Source organism: Oncorhynchus mykiss, unplaced genomic scaffold (assembly GCF_013265735.2).
Source record: "Oncorhynchus mykiss isolate Arlee unplaced genomic scaffold, USDA_OmykA_1.1 un_scaffold_335, whole genome shotgun sequence".
Taxonomy (NCBI): domain Eukaryota; kingdom Metazoa; phylum Chordata; class Actinopteri; order Salmoniformes; family Salmonidae; genus Oncorhynchus; species Oncorhynchus mykiss.
The window spans coordinates 19,840-36,661 of NW_023493783.1; the positions used below are offsets into that span (position 1 = coordinate 19,840).

The window sequence follows — 16,822 nt, forward strand, 5'->3', positions numbered from 1 at the left end:
CACAGCACGAGACCCGTAAACAATACACAGCACGAGACCCGTAAACAATACACAGCACGAGACCTGTAAACAATGCACAGCACGAGACCCGTAAACAATGCACGGGACGAGACAAGTAAACAATGCACGGCACGAGACCTGTAAACAATGCACGGCACGAGACCCGTAAACAATGCACGGCACGATACCCATAAAAAATACACGGGACGAGACCTGTAAACAATGCACGGGACGAGACCTGTAAACAATGCACAGCACGAGACCTGGAAACAATGCACGGCACGAGACCTGTAAACAATGCACGGCACGAGACCCGTAAACAATGCACGGCACGAGGCCCGTAAACAATACACAGCACGAGACCCGTAAACAATACACAGCACGAGACCTGTAAACAATGCACAGCACGAGACCCGTAAACAATGCACGGGACGAGACAAGTAAACAATGCACGGCACGAGACCCGTAAACAATGCACGGCACGAGGCCTGTAAACAATGCACGGCACGAGGCCCGTAAACAATGCACGGCACGAGGCCCGTAAACAATGCACGGCACAAGGCCCGTAAACAATGCACGGCACGAGACCCGTAAACAATGCACAGCACGAGGCCTGTAAACAATACACGGCACGAGACCTGTAAACAATACACGGCACGAGACCTGTAAACAATACACGGCACGAGACCTGTAAACAATGCACGGGATGAGACCCGTAAACAATGCACGGCACGAGACCTGTAAACAATGCACGGCACGAGACCCGTAAACAATGCACGGGACGAGACCCGTAATAACAATTGCACAGTACTACACAGGATGAGACCCGTAATAACAATTGCACAGTACTTCACGGGATGAGACCCGTAAAAACAATTGCACAGTACTACACGGGATGAGACCCGTAATAACAATTGCACAGTACTACAGGGGATGAGACCCGTAATAACAATTGCACAGTACTACACGGGATGAGACCCGTAATAACGTGTACACAATACACGCAGCACGAAAGCCGAAACAACAAAGCACAGGTACTCACAAGACCAACGGACATGTGAACAATAAGTGACAAGACAATGGTGAACAGAGGGCACGTTTGAAAATTACTAATCAGGGGAATTGGAATCAGGTGTGCGTAATGAGACAGTTCAGTGACGCCTAGAGGCTGGTGATATAGAACTCCAGAACTGGTGCACGGAATAAGCAGCAGTACTGGGGGAATCTGTGGCATTATGGGCCACTGTAGACAGGAAGAGCCCACCTCCTCCTGTTCATCCAAGACAAGTTGGCCCTGCCTCTGTTGAATATGCCCCTCACCTGTGCTAAGCTAACACTTCCTTGGCCACTTTGTACCTATATCCACATGTAGCCAGTGGCCCATAACCCCATGTGAAAGTGCCCCTATTATACAAAACAGGTTAAAACATCCCTAGACAGGCAACATGTACACAGGTCAAAATGGCTCTTACACATTCATTTTACTCAAAGCAAGACTTCTGTGAATGACGATTCATTGTAACCAATCTTACCGCAGCAAAACAAGCTGAAATTCACTACTTTCATTTATCTGCTTGCTCTGCCCTTGTTTTCTTTTCAGGACAACCAGGGCCACAAGTAGAACACAAAACATATAACATAAACAGTTGCACTGAGACTCAAGAAGTTAATTAACATGTTAACAATAGTGAAAACAAGTTTTTTTTAAACATGGTAAGCACATGTAATACATATTTCTATTACACTGCATTTCACAGCCTTGTTAAAGACCTTTTATCTTGGTTTGCATTTTGACTCAGAAAGTGATCTTGACTCAAAAGGTTGGTGAGCACTGGTTTAGGCTCTGTTGCTGCATTGTTCTGGGAGTGGAGATCCACATATTGCAGGATGTGGTACACAGCACTGAGCAGAAGGATGTTTTCTCTTTTTTATGTTTATTTTTTTTGGGGGGGGGGTAGATCAGCTTTAATATTGTAGATAGATTGAAGCTTCCATCAATGTATTGTCTGCATCATTTCCAATCTCCCAAATATTGTTTTGTAAATAAATATATATGTCTGTGTTCTCATCAACATCCAGCTCAGATGAGTAGTTCTTCACAGGCACGATGTAGCAGGTGGACATGCCAAGCAGAGCCCTAGCCTTGGTCATCTACTCACACACACACACACACAAACATTTGTTTTACTATCCTTGTGGGGACCAACCAATTGATCCCCATTTCTAAGTCCTATTTTTCCAAACCCTAAACTAACCTTACCCTAACCTTAACCCCAAACTCATAACCCTAATTATAACCTTAATTCTAACCCTAACCCAAACCTAACCCCTAAGCCTAAAATATACTTTTTCATTGTGGGGACCAGCAAAATGTCCCCACTTGTCTGAATGTTCATTAGTTTACTATCCTTGTGAGGACTTCTGGTCCCTCCAGACATTATTCCCAAAATGTCTTAATGATGAAATGCCCATTATTGTTATGTTGTAAGTGTGAACATCAATTAATGCCTCCACTTCAGATTTCTCTACATTTGTTCTTGCTCTGTACCCAATGATTTATGAAAGCTTACTTGATAGGTCGATGTCCTCATTATGGTTTTACAGACGTGTTTAATATGTTTTATGTACATACTTTATTAGAATACATATATTTCGTAACACTTGCTTATTTTCCCTCGACTCCAACCTCATTCGATGCATTGAACGGATGTGGGTGGAGCAATGTCTACAATAGGGTGCAAATTACAAAAGCTCTGACGAAGGTCTTGAGGCCGATACGTGAAGCTTAATAAAGAGCAGTGTGCATATGTATTATTTTTTCCCCACCAAGATAGTAAAACCAAACACACACACACTCAAGTCAGACAATGATGCTCACAGGAGACCTACATACAGGGTGCTTACATTTCAGATGTTCCAATTGCTGACTAACACATCAATAAGGGAAATTATTGAGAGTAATGTCTGCTGAACAACCCGGCTTTTCTACACCTGGGTGATGTCACAGTCGGTTTCCTGACACACCTTGTCCAGTTGCGTCAGCAATGCCACTTGATGCACACCTACAAAACACATTTGTTTCACACACTGTCGACTGACAGAATTGACCACAGTTCCTACAACCATTACTGCCGTTGCTAAAACACTTCCTCCTATGCTCACCCATGTCACTGATGTCTCCGATCTCACAGGCTGCTCAGGACTGAACTGTAAAAGATTAATGGGAACATTAGATTGCATATTCAAACCAACCAGCTGAGAGAATATTGGAATATTCACTAAAAACAGAGACATTTATTTCAGGGGTGAGCACTATCTCACCTGATTCATAAATTTTTTATAAATTGAAGACTGTGATTAGTTCAATCAGGTGTGTTAAAGCTAAACTGGAACAAAAACCGGCAAACACTGCGGCCCCTGTTGCTCAACTCTGAGATATACGAAACTCGACTCCCAATACTTGCTCTCTGTCTTACACACACCGGTGGCACTTGTGTCCGTTCTCCCTCATGTACCTTGTGTCCCTCGGGTGCATGGCCTTTGATGATAGCCAGAGTGTCATGGAGGGTTAGTCCAGCGGTCTCCCCATCTCCCAGACCCATGACATCACACAGGACCAGCGCAGTAGGCTGCTCTGGACTCTGCCCACGGATGTTGAACAACTGGAGCTGAGATAGAGGACATAGAAAGAATTATACAGTGCCTTCGGAAAGTATTCAGACCCCTTGACCTTTTCAACATTTTGTTATGTTACCGCCTTATTCTAAAATGTATTAAATAAAAAAGCAATTTATACACGATACCCCATAATGACAAAGTGAAAACAAGTTTTTAGAAATGTTTGCAAATCTATAAAAAATAAAGCTCAGGTGCATCCTGTTTCCATTACTCATCCTTGAGATGTTTCTACAACTTGATTGGAGTCCACCTGTGGTAAATTCAATTGATTGGACATGATTTGGAAAGACACACCTGTCTATATAAGGTCCCACATTTGACACTGCATGTCAGAGCCAAAACCAAGGAATTGTCCTTAGAGCTCCGAGACAGGATTGTGTCGAGGCACAGATCTGGGGAAGTGTACCAAAACATTTCTGCAGCATTGAAGGTCCCCAAGAACACAGTGGCCTTCATCACTCTTAAATGGAATAAGTTTGGAACACCCAGGACTCTTCATAGAGCTGGCTGCCTGGCCAAACTGAGAACTCCAGAATTCCTCTGTGGAGATGGGTGAACCTTTCAGAAGTACAACCATCTCTGTATCACTCCACCAATCAGGCCTTTATGGTAGAGGGGCCAGAAGGAAGCAGCTCCTCAGTAAAAGGCACATAACAGCCAGCTTGGAGTTTGCCAAAAGTCACCAAAAGACTTTCAGGCAATGAGAAGCAATATTCTCTGGTCTGATGAAACCATGATTGAACTCTTTGGCTTGAATGCCAAGCGTCACGTCTGGATGAAACCTTGCACCATCACTATCGTGAAGCATGGGGCTGGCAGCATCATGCTGTGGGGATGTTTTTCAGTGGCAGGGACTGGGAGACGAGACAGGATCAGAGGCAAAACTGAATAGAGAAAAGTACAGAGAGATCCTTGATGAAAACCTGCTAAGGACCTCAGACTGAGGCAAAGGTTCACCTTCCAACAGGACAACGACCCTAGGCACACAGCCAAGACAATGCAGGAGTGGCTTCAGGACAAGTCTCTGAATGTCCTTGAGTGGCCTAGCCAGAGCCCCGACTTCAACCTGATCGAAAATCTCTAGAGGGGTCTGAAAAGCTGTGCAGCAACGTTCCCCATTCAACCTAATAGAGCTTATGAGGATCTGCAGAGAAGATTGGGAGAAACTCCCCAAATACAGACGTGCCAAGTTTGTAGCATTATACCCAAGAAGACTCGAGCCTGTAATTGCTGCCAAAGGTGCTTCAACAAAGTACAGAGTAAATGGTCTGAATACTTAGCTAAATGTGATATTTCAGTTTTTTTTGTTAAATAATGTGTGAGGATAGACTATGCGGTTTAAAATATGGTTAATAGTTTTTGCAACTTAACAAAATATTTTCAACCGGTCAAGCATCTTTATTTTGCATGTAAGCCCCAAAATTCCCAGTTTCTCACAAACTCAAATACTTTTTATGTTTTTTTACCTCTACCTTTTTGGTGAAGTTGGCAGGGGAAGAGCCAACCATGGCCCGTGCATGTGCATGCCGTCACCTACTGAGCAGGATGGAAACAATATGCCCAAAACAGTTAGTGAATCTTCCTGTGAAGACTGACTGAACAGAGCTGATGAAGCTGGACTTGCCGACTCCAACAGTCCCCAGCAGCAGAACCCGAGCCTCAGACAAAGCCTCACAATCAGGCTTATAGGAACTGATAGACTCCATCAGGGTCTCCCTGTGACTGGATACACATGGGTCATTTTAAATTCATTTTGATCACACCAGACGTAGTCTCGCGTAGCCGTACCTCCACATCACATTGTTATTACTAACAGTAATATTGAGAAAGGTGTCCCCCAACCAAAAACTGGTGCAGGAATCTCAGTTAGGCCTACCTTAACAGGTTGCCTGAAGCTGCCGAAAGACATGCTGTCAATGTAATAACATGTTCAATCATTTATCACAACTTTCAAGTATTTAGTGCCAATGGCTGTCATCATAAAATCAGATAGTGTTCAAAGAAGAACATAATTTACTTCGCTACTTACTTACTTAAAGTAGCCTATATAATGCAAAACAGTAGAGAGAAGATTGAGAGTTCAGTTGAACCTGTATCTGTTTCTCAGTAGATGTGTCTGTTGTGAGGAAACCAAAAGAGTTTTGATATGGGGAAGAAGACAAAAAATCATACAAACCACAAATAAAATATTACTAAATCAGGGCAATCTGTTGATGCGTTGTCAAGGAGGGTGGTCACTTGTGTTGTGAAGTAGAGGATCACAAGTTTGAGCCCAGTATGGCTACAGGGACAGTGTTTCATACCAGTAGAGCTGTGTTCAGCAGAAGCATAGCCTACTCAACATAGGCTTAGGCTATAGAATAATTATAATAAGTGTATATCCGAGTTTCAGTGTAGGATATTTGTGTAGTAATTAGAACAGTGTTTGAACTGGCAATCTTTCTCTTTTCGGGGAAATCTGTGCCATTCAGTTCCACACCTCACACGTCCATCAAAAGCATTAGAATATGAGACTAGAGGAGGATTATCCCACCATTGCTACCAGTGTATTAATTGAAGGGAAAGTGGGCAAACTGCACCAACTTGCGACAGTTCTGTTGGGCTCCCGAGTTGTGCAGCGGTCTAAGGCACTGCATCTCAGTGTAAGAGTTGTTACTACAGTCCCTGGTTTGAATCCAGGCTGTATCAAATCCTACCGTGATTAGGAGTCCCGTATGGTGGTGCACAATTGGCCCAGTGTCGTCCGGGTGTGACCGGGGTAGGCCGTCATTGTAAATAAGAATTTGTTCTTAACTGACTTGCCTAGATAAATAAAGGTTAAAAAAATACATATATATTCTGTTACAGGGAAAGCTCACTACTGCCCATGCTTCATAAGTCCAGACCTCTTGGAAGAGGTTGTACACTGACATACTGAGGATACACTTACGCCTATTGCATGAAATACTAAACTGATGCAACACATTTTCAGCAAGACACCAATTGCTGGGCCTCACCATCAGCAAAATAATCTGATGGGAACATAGATGATATCGGGACTATCTGAAAACATAGTGCATTGATTAGAACACAACAGGATGTTCAATGATTTTCATGTATTGTGAAAGACGTACTATGAGTGAAATTATGTTATTGATATGGAATTTGCCAGATGATGGCCTGTTACATTATTATAGTGTGTTTGCTTGATTGAATATGTTCATATTACTCTGTATATTCCAGCTATCAAGTGTGCTTACTTAAGCATGTAAATTTAAAACAAATAATGTTTTTCAATGTCAATATAACACTCTGTTTAGAGGGTTCGGAGAGTGGAACGTCAACTGTACGAAATTTAAGACTAGACCGGAGCTTTACAAAACATTTACTTATTCTCTTTATTCTCTTTATTCTCTACAAGCAACCACCATCTCAATCATTTCACTTGACAGACAGGAATTTATAGACACAGGCCAGGCATTACTAATGTCACGACTTCTGACAAAGTTGCAGTCTCTCCTTGTTCAGGCGGTGCTCAGCGGTCGACATCACCGATCTTCTAGCCATCATTGATCCATTTTTTTCCCATTGTTTTTGTCTTGTCTTCCTACACACCTGGTTTCAATCCCATTCATTACCTGTCTTTGTCGGAGATTGTTTTATGTTCAGTATTCGTGTTTTGTATTATGATTTTGGAGTTATGTTTTTTAAGTTATTAAACTACTCCATTCCGCCAAGTTTGGATTCTCCTGTTCCCTTCCCTTTCTCCTCAAACTAAGCCTGTACCTGGCCACGGTCCACCCAGCTCCATCGGACCGTGAGAAGAGTTTTGCCCTCGTTTCGTGCCTCACCGGGAAAGCCCTGGAGTGGCCAGCTCTGTGTGTGGAGGGGGAGATGCGGAGTTGGACGATTTTGAGGAGTTCACCTGCTGTTTCCGGACAGTATTCGACCACCCACCCGAGGGCAGAGCGGCGGGTGAGCACCTCTACCATCTGAGGCCGGAGATGAGGAGTGCCCAGGAGTTTGCACTGTAGTTTAGGACCCTGGCTGCCTGCGCTGGATGGAGCAACAAGGCCCTGATCGATCATTACCACTGTAGTCTACGTGAGGACGTCCGTCGGGAGCTGGCCTGCAGAGACACCACCCTCACCTTCGACCAGCTGGTGGACATGTCCATCGGGGTCTGGTTGTTTCATCCTCCCGCATACCCTCTCCGATACCCATGAAACTGGGAGGTGCGGTGCGCAGGGAGACCGGAGGGGGTTCCCGCTTGTGCACCATATGTGGCCACAGAGGTCACACTGCTGGTCGGTGCGGGGTTGTTTCCTCTGAGAATTGAGGTAGCAGGCAGGGCACTCTGGCGTCACCCCAGGTGAGTAGGCACCATTCTCATCCAGAGCCCTCTGTTGCACATATGTTTGTCTCTGTTACTTTTCCTGAATTTTCCCCACGTTCACAGCATAAGGCTCTAGTAGATTCAGGCGCGGCTGGGAATTTCATTAATAAAGGATTAGCTCATAGTTCAGGGATCCCCATTGTTCCTGTGGGTATGCCTTTCCCCGTTCATGCCTTAGATAGTCACCATTAGGGTCAGGGTTTATCAGGGAGGCCACCACTCCTTTGAGAATGGTAACGCAGGGGGGTTACAGTGAAAATATTAGTATTTTTCTTATTGATTATCCTGTGTATTCCATGGTGCTGGGCCTACCCTGGTTAGCTTGTCATAACCCCACTGTTTCTTGGCCACAGAGGTCTCTCACGGGGTGGTCGTGAGAGTGCTCAGGTAGGTGTTTAGGTGTTTCCGTTGGTGATACTACGGTGAAAAGTTCAGACCAGGTCTCCACTGTGCGCATTCCCCCAGAATATGCCGCATTGGCTCTCGCCTTCTGTAAAAATAAGGTGACTCAATTACCACCCCATCGACGGGGGGGATTGTGAAACAGATCTGCTGGCAGACGCTGCACTTCCCAGGAGTCACGTGTATCCCCTGTCACAAGCGGAGACGGTGGCTATGGAGACATATGTCTCCGAATCCCTGCGTCAGGGGTACATTCAGCCCTCCATTTTACCTGAAGGATGGAGGTTTGCGCTCTCGCATTGAATATCGAGGTCTCAATAAAATCCTGGTGAGGTATAGTTGCTACCTCTTATCGCTATGGCGATTGAGTCAATGCACGGGGTGCGCTTCTTCACTAAACTGGATCTCAGGAGTGAGTACAATCTGGTGCGTATTTGGAAGGGAGACGAGTGGAAGACGGCATTTAGTACCACCTCAGGGCATTATGAGTACCTCTTCATGCTGTATGGGTAGAAGACTCTATTAGTCATCCAATCATTTGTAGACAAGATTTTCAGAGACCTGCACGGGCAGGGTGTAGTGGTGTATATCGATGACATTCTGATATACTCCGCTACACGTGCCGAGCATGTGTCCCTGGTGCGCAAAGTGCTTGGTCGCCTGTTGGAGCATGACCTGTACGTCAAGGCTGAGAAATGCCTGTTCTTCCAACAGTCCGTCTCCTTCCTAGGGCATCGGATTTCCACGTCAGGAGTGGAGATGAAGAGTTACCGCATTGCAGCCGTGCGTAATTGGCCGACTCCCACCACGATAAAGGAGGTGCAGTGATTCTTAGGGTTTTCCAACTACTACCGGAGGTTTATCTGGGGTTTTGGTCAGGTTGCTGCTCCCATTACGGCTCTGTTTACCTCGGTTCCTGTGTTGGCCCATCCGGATCCCTCTTTGCCGTTCATAGTGGAGGTGGACGCATCCGAAGCTTGGATAGGAGCAGTGCTCTCTCAGCGCTCGGGTACGCCACTGAAGCTCCGCCCCTGTGTCTTCTTTTCGAAGAAACTCAGCCCGGCGGAGCAAAACTATGATGTGGGGGACCGGGAGTTGTTGGCTGTCGTCAAGGCTTTGAAGGCGTGGAGACATTGGCTTGAGGGTGCTAAACACCCTTTTCTCATCTGGACTGATCATCACAATCTGGAGTACATGCGGGAGGCGAGTAGACTGAATCCTCGTCAGGCAAGGTGGGACATGTTTTTCACCCGTTTTGTGTTTACCCTCTCTTACAGACCAGGCTCCCAGAACGTGAAGGCAGACGCACTGTCCCGGCTGTATGACACAGAGGAGCGGTCCACGGATCCCACTCCCATACTCCCAGCCTCTTGTTTGGTGGCGCCGGTAGTGTGGGAGTTGGAAGCGGACATTGAGCGGGCGTCACGTGCAGAGTCCTCTCCCCCTCAGTGTCCAGCTGGGTGTCTGTACATTCAGTCTGCTGTCCGCGACCGACTGATCTATTGGGCCCACACCTCACCCTCCTCTGTTCATCCTGGGATTGGTCGGACAGTGCGTTGTCTTGTTGGGAGGTACTGGTGGCCCACTTTAGCTAAGGACGTGAGGATTTATGTTTCCTCCTGCTCAGTGTGCGCCCAGTGCAAGGATCCTAGACACCTGCCCAGAGGTAAGTTACAACCCTTACCCGTTCCACAACGGCCATGGTCGCACCTGTAGGTGGATTTCTTAACTGATCTTCCACCTTCACAGGGTAACACCACGATCCTGGTCGTTGTGGACCGTTTTTCGAAGTTGTCTCCTCCCTTTGCCCGGGTCTCCCTACGGCCTTACAAACTGCGGAGGCCCTGTTAACACACGTCTTCCGGCACTATGGGGTGCCTGAGGATATAGTGTCTGATCGGGGTCCCCAGTTCACGTCAAGGGTCTGGAAGGCCCGTCTGGGGGTCTCGGTCAGCCTTACCTCAGGTTTTCACCCCGAGAGTGATGGGCAGGTGGAGAGAGTTAACCAGTATGTGGGTAGGTTTCTGCAGTCTTATTGCCAGGACCGGCCGGAGGAGTGGGCGAAGTTTGTGCCCTGGGCAGAGATGGCCAGAACTCGCTCCGCCACTTCTCCACTAACCTTTCTCCCTTTCAATGTGTATTAGGGTATCAGCCGGTTCGGGCCCACCTTCAGGGCGCCATACTGCGCCAGAAAGTTGGCGCAGACCGTCACCGCAGTGAGGCCCCGGTGTTCGCACCAGGGGACAGGGTATGGCTCTCGACCCGAAACCTTCCCCTCCGCCTGCCCTGCCGGAAGCTTGGTCAGCGGTTTGTGGGGCCGTTTAAAGTCCTGAGGAGAGTGAACGAGGTATGTTGTAGGTTAAAGGTACCCACTAATTACCGTATTAACCCCTCGTTCCATTTGTCTCTCCTCAGGCCGGTGGTGGCTGGCCCGCTTCAGGAGGCTGAAGTGCGGGATGTTCCTCCGCCCCCTCTGGACATTTAGGGTGTCCCGGCGTACTCCGTTCGATCCATCTTGGATTCGAGGCGTCGGGCGAGGGGCCTTCAGTACCCCGTGGACTTGGAGGAGTACGGTCCGGAGGAGAGATTCTGGGTTCTGGTGGAGACGTGTTAGATCCTTCCATGCTGCGAGAATTCCCCCGTCTCCATCCGGATTGCACTGCGCCTCGTCCTCCGGGTCGGGGGGGGGGGGGGGGTACTGTCACGACTACTTATTTTCCACCATAATTAGCAAATAAATTCATTAAAAATCCTACAATGTGATTTTCTGGATTTTTATTTCTCATTTTGTCTGTCATAGTTGAAGTGTACCTATGATGACAATTACAGGCCTCTCTCATCTTTTTAAGTGGGAGAACTTGCACAATTGGTGTCTGACTAAATACTTTTTTGCCCCACTGTACTTGCTCACCTATGCTGAGCTAACACATTGTACCTATATACATGTGGCCAGTGACCCATAATCCCTTGTGAGAGTGCCCCTATTGTACAAAACAGCTTAAAACATTCCTAGACAGACAACATGTACACCGTTCAAAATGGCTTTTACTTATTTGTCTTAGTCAAAGCAAGACTTATGTAAAGGACAAATTAAATCAAATCAAATTAAAAAGTTAACAATAGTGCAAGCAAGTCAAAAAACATTATAAACATATGTAATGCATTTTTAAATAACATTTCACAGTCTTTTTAAAGAGACAGTTTAGGGTATGTTGCTGCACAGTCCTGGAAATGCAGATCCACGTATTGCAGGATGTGGTCCACAGCACTGAGCAGAAGGATGTCTGTGTTCTCATCGACGTCCAGCTCAGATGAGTAGTTCTTCACCGGAACGATGTAGGAGGTGGACATGCCAAGCAGAGCCCCAGCGTTGGTCATCTACGCACATGCACACACACACACATTTGTTTTACTATCCTTGTGGGGACCAAACAATTGATTCCCATTCAAAATCCTATTTTCCCTAACATCTAACCCTTATCCTAACCCTAACCTTGATACTAATCCTAACCCGTAACCCTAGCCCTGAACCTACCCCTAACCCTGATTCTAACCTTAACCCAAAGTGAAACCCTACACCTAACCCCTAAGCTTAAAATAGTATTTTTTTCCTTGTTTTACTATCCTTGTGAGGATTTCTTGTCCCCACCATGACAGTAAAACCAAATACACAAGTCAGTCAAGGATGTTCATACAGGGTGGTTAAATGTCAGATGTTCCGATAGCTGATGTTCCAATAGCTAACTAAAACGTCAATAAAGGGTATTATTGAGAATACCGTCTGCTGAACGATCCGACTGTTGTACACCTGGGTGATGTCACGGGCAGTTTCCTGACACACCTGGTCCACGTGTGTCAGCAGTGCCACTTGATGCACACCTACAAAACACATTTGTTTCACACACTGTCAACTGACAGAATTGACCACAGTCCCTACAACCATTACTTCCATTGCGAAAAAGCTTCTTGTATTGCTCACCCAGGTCACTGATGTGTTCTCTGAGCTGTTGGAAGGTGGTGCCCAGACCTTTGGTGTAGCTGGACACTTTAGAAGCATCCACCACAAAGACGACACAGTGGACCTTGTCTTTAAGGGACGGCTTCTTTACATACCCCACAGTCTCTGATCTCACAGGCTGCTCAGGACTGAACTGTAGAGGATGGATGAGAACATTAGCTTGGTTGTTCAAACCAACCAGCTGAGAGAGTATTTATAATATTCTCTACTGAACAGAGAAATTTATATCAGGGGTGAGCAACTCCTATCTTGTGAGGCTGCCTGCATGAGTATGTTCCAACCCAGCACTAACTCACCTGAATCATAATAGTGGTCTAAATTGCAGACTGTGATTAGTTGAATCAGGTGTGTTAGAACTAAACTGGAACAAAAATCGGCACACACTGTGTGTTAGAGCAGACCTGGAACACACTGTGGCCGCTGTTGCTCAACTCCGAGTTATATGAATGTTACACACACTGTGCCCCTGTAATTTTAACGTCGACATCCAATACTTGCATTCTTTCTTACACACAACGGTGGCACCTGTGTCCTTTCTCCCTCACGTACCTTGTGTCCCTCGGGTGCATGGCCTTTGATGATAGCCAGAGTGTCATGGAGGGTTAGTCCAGTGGTCTCCCCATCTCCCAGACCCATGACATCACACAGGACCAGCGCAGTAGGCTGCTCTGGACTCCGCCCACGGATGTTGAACAACTGGAGCTGAGATAGAGAACACAGACAGAATTATACGTGTAAGGATATACAATGTGGTTTACAACATGGAGTGATTAACAATAATAGTTGTTGTAACTTAACTAAATCTTTATTTACGCATGTAATTGATCTATATCATCCAGCCCCAAAACTCCCAGTTTCTAACAAACTCAAATACTTTCTATGTTTTTTTACCTCTACCTTTTTGGTGAAGCTGGCAGAGGAAGAGCCAACCATGGCCCGGTTAGTGAATCTTCCTGTGAAGACTGACTGAACAGAGCTGATGAAGCTGGACTTGCCGGCTCCGACAGGACCCAGCAGCAGAACCCGAGCCTCAGACAAAGCCTCAAAACCAGGCTTATAGGAACTGATAGACTCCATCAGGGTCTCCCTGCGACTGGGCAAACATTGGTCATTAACAATTAAATATAATTACATGGTGGATTGTTTAGTAGGCCTAGTTGGTGTACATAGGTAAGTGTGAGTGTATTGTTGTGATACCCTACTCACTCCTCAGTCCATGCCACCTCCCTCCATGGGGACTCCATCTTACTTTTCCACTGTTCTGCCCCTAGCAGGCCTAGAGTTGAGAGAGTATAGTGTAAGAGCAAACTAATGAAAATCATGAATTATCAGGTAAGTGTAGTCTACTGGAAAGTGGCAATGAGTCTCACAACACACAATAGGTGATTAAAGGTCTGGTGCAGCCAGTGTAGATTTCCCTGTTAGACTATTAAAGGCCCAGTGTAGATTTCCCTGTTAGACTATTAAAGGCCCAGTGCAGATTTCCCTGTTAGACTATTAAAGGCCCAGTGTAGATTTCCCTGTTAGACTATTAAAGGCCCAGTGCAGATTTCCCTGTTAGACTATTAAAGGCCCAGTGCAGATTTCCCTGTGTTTTATATATATTTCCACACTATAAGGTTGGAATAGTACTGTGAAATTGTGAAAATTATTATAATGCCCTTTTAGTGTACGAGCTGTTTGAAAAGACCACCTGAAATTGAGTGGAGTGGAATGGAGTTTTGGCCTGCCTAGTGACATCAGGCGGTAAATTAGTTAAAATACTAATAAGAAAGAGAGTTCTAAGCCTCTCTGCCAATAACAGCTAGTTTTCAGTTTTCCCTTCCATACTCCCAGACAGTCCCAGCAAAGTTATTGCTTGAGAAATTGCTCTTTGCTAAGCTATTTTTGTTTATTTTTGACCATTTTAATTGGAAACACTCACTCTAAGGTACTTAATTGTTACACAGAAATGATTTTATATTGAGATAAAAACGGCTGCATTGGACCTTTAAGAAATGTACTCCAACATCATGATAGTCAACACCTATTTGCTTACCTGCAAACACCCCAGGTGCATTTATCACATTCCCCTTGCTGACTTTACTCGAGTCGGGTCTGCCGTCCCCTCCCAACAGGTTTGTTGCCAAAGTTATTGATGAGGGTTTCTCACCATGCAAAACTGGTGCAGAAAAATTAGGACAACTTCCAGGTACCATCCCGAAGTTGAAGGACATGCTGTCAATGTAATAACATATTCATATACCATCATGCAACATTGAATTCTTAAAGCCAATGACCGTAATAAAATGAACATGGTTCAAAGAGTAACATAAAGTAAACTAAACAAACCTACCTAGCAAGATTGCTTGGAGATTGTATCCACAACCAGCTGAGCCTATGGATCAGTTTGACCTGATAGTATTGTGTATCTGTTTCTCAGTAAACTTGTGGGCGTGTTTGTTGTGTGGAAACGAAAGTGAAATTTTGAAATCCCATTTCTACTTGTCTTTCCAGTAGAGCTGTGTTCAGCCTAGAGTAAAAACAAACCTCAGTTAACTCAACATGAACTTAGACTTTTAATAATTACAATATGTCTATCATCATTTTATAAAGGTCTGTCTTGGACTAGCAGGAAAAGAGGTGCGGCTGTTGGAAGCACAATCTATAACTGTTGTGGGTTCAGCAGGAGTGTTGCCCACATACTGAAGCTGAGGATCCAATTTCAGTATAGGTTACTCGTGTAGTGATTAGAACAGTGACATTATCTTGAGACTGCCCGAGGATTATCCCACCATTGCCACCAGTGTATTAATTAAATGGAAAGTGCTCAAACTGCACCAACTTGCGACCCTGTTGTGACAGGGAAATCTAACTACCGCCCATGCTATATAACTAAGTCCAGTCCTCTAGTACTACACTTGCGTGAAATACTGAACTGATGCAACACATTTTCAGCAAGACACCATTTTCAATGAGACAGAAAAACAGACAATGAATAGCCCATCGAAAAACTGAATCAGAAAGTTTGGGGCAATTATGCTGAATCTACATATTTTGCCTATGGACATGCTATTGTACACACACTGTAAGTCATTCACAGTCCTCTATGTACAGTGCATTCAGAAAGTATTCAGACCCCTTGACTTTTCCACATTTAGTTACATTACAGCCTTATTGTAAAATGTATCAATCCTCATCAATCTATACACAATACCCTATAATGACAAAGTGAAAACAGGTTTTTAGACATTTTACCTTATTTACATAAGTATTCAGACCCTTGCTATGAGACTGGAAATTGAGCTGAAGTGCATCCTGTTTGCATTGATCATCCTTGAGAGGTTTCTACAACTTGATTGGAGTCCACCTGTGGTAAATTCAATTGATTGGAAATGATTTGTAACGCACACCTGTCTGTATAAGGTCCCACAGTTGACAGTGCCTTTCAGAGCAAAAACCAAGCCGTAAGGTCTAGGAATTGTCTGTAGAGCTCCGAGACAGAATTGTGTCGAGGCACAGATCGGGGGAAGGGTACCAAAACATTTCGGCAGCATTGAAGGTCCCCAAGAACACAGTGGCTTCCATCATTCTTAAAATGGAAGAAGTTTGTAACCACCAAGAGCTTCAGAGTTCCTCTGTGGAGATGGGAGAACCGTCAAGAAGGACAACCATCTCTGCAGCACTCCACCAATCAGGCCTTTGTGGTAGAGTGGCCAGACGGAAGCCACTCCTCAGTAAAAGGCACATGACAGCCTGCTTGGAGTTTGCCATAAGGCACCTAAATGACTCAGACCATGAAAAACAAGATTCTCTGGTCTGATGAATCCAAGATTGAACTCTTTGTTCTGAATGTCAAGCGTCACGTCTGGAGGAAACCTGGCACCATCCCTATGGTGAAGCATGGTGGTGGCAGCATCATGCTGTGAGGATGTCTTTCAGAGGCAGGGACTGGAAGACTAGTCAGGATCGATGGAAAGATGAATGGAGCAAAGTACAGAGATATCCTTTATGAAAACTTGCTCCAGAGGGCTCAAGACCTCAGACTGGGGTGAAGTTTCACCTTCCAACAGGACAACAAACCTAAGCACACAGCCAAGACATTGCAGGAGTGGCTTCGGGACAAGTATCTAAATGTCCTTGAGTGGTTCAGCCAGAGCCCGTACTTGAACCTGATCGAACATCTCTGGAGAGACCTGAAAATAGTTGTGCAGCGACACTCCCCATCCAACCTGACAGAGCTTGAGAAGATCTGCAGAGAGGAATGGGAGAAACTCCCCAAATACAGGTGTTCCAAGCTTTTAGCATAATACTCAAGAAGACTCAAGGATGTAATCGCTGCCAAAGGTGCTTCAACAAAGTACTGAGTA

At 45.4% G+C, this 16,822-nt stretch overlaps 1 protein-coding gene and 1 pseudogene across 2 annotated transcripts; both read right to left on the bottom strand.

Annotated features, from left to right (window-relative positions):
* Positions 1-2,907: 2,907 nt before the first annotated feature.
* Positions 2,908-7,745, bottom strand: LOC118951904 (annotated as a pseudogene).
* A 3,737-nt stretch (positions 7,746-11,482) lies between these two features.
* On the bottom strand, positions 11,483-14,937 carry LOC110491927 (interferon-induced protein 44). Of its 2 annotated transcripts, none has more exons than XM_021565838.2 (8): positions 14,809-14,937; positions 14,512-14,690; positions 13,680-13,749; positions 13,365-13,566; positions 13,023-13,175; positions 12,435-12,606; positions 12,234-12,334; positions 11,483-11,833 (listed from the first exon to the last, which is right to left on the bottom strand). In XM_021565838.2, exons 2-8 carry the CDS (start codon positions 14,687-14,689, stop codon positions 11,645-11,647), a joined length of 1,065 nt encoding a protein of 354 aa, XP_021421513.1. In that variant the 5' UTR covers position 14,690; positions 14,809-14,937; the 3' UTR covers positions 11,483-11,644. The 2 variants fall into 2 exon arrangements, with proteins under 2 accessions (XP_021421513.1, XP_021421596.1); XM_021565921.2 differs by having other exon boundaries at positions 13,371-13,566; positions 14,809-14,936.
* Positions 14,938-16,822: the final 1,885 nt, after the last annotated feature.

Excerpts from the sequence above, each read along its gene's own strand:
- LOC110491927 (XM_021565838.2), bottom strand. The coding sequence starts at position 14,689 with ATGTCCTTCAACTTCGGGATGGTACCTGGAAGTTGTCCTAATTTTTCT. Across the intron at positions 13,567-13,679 it reads GAGGTGGCATGGACTGAGGA|TCGCAGGGAGACCCTGATGG; the intron begins GTGAGTAGGGTA and ends ATGTTTGCCCAG. Across the intron at positions 12,335-12,434 it reads AGAACACATCAGTGACCTGG|GTGTGCATCAAGTGGCACTG; the intron begins GTGAGCAATACA and ends TGTGTTTTGTAG.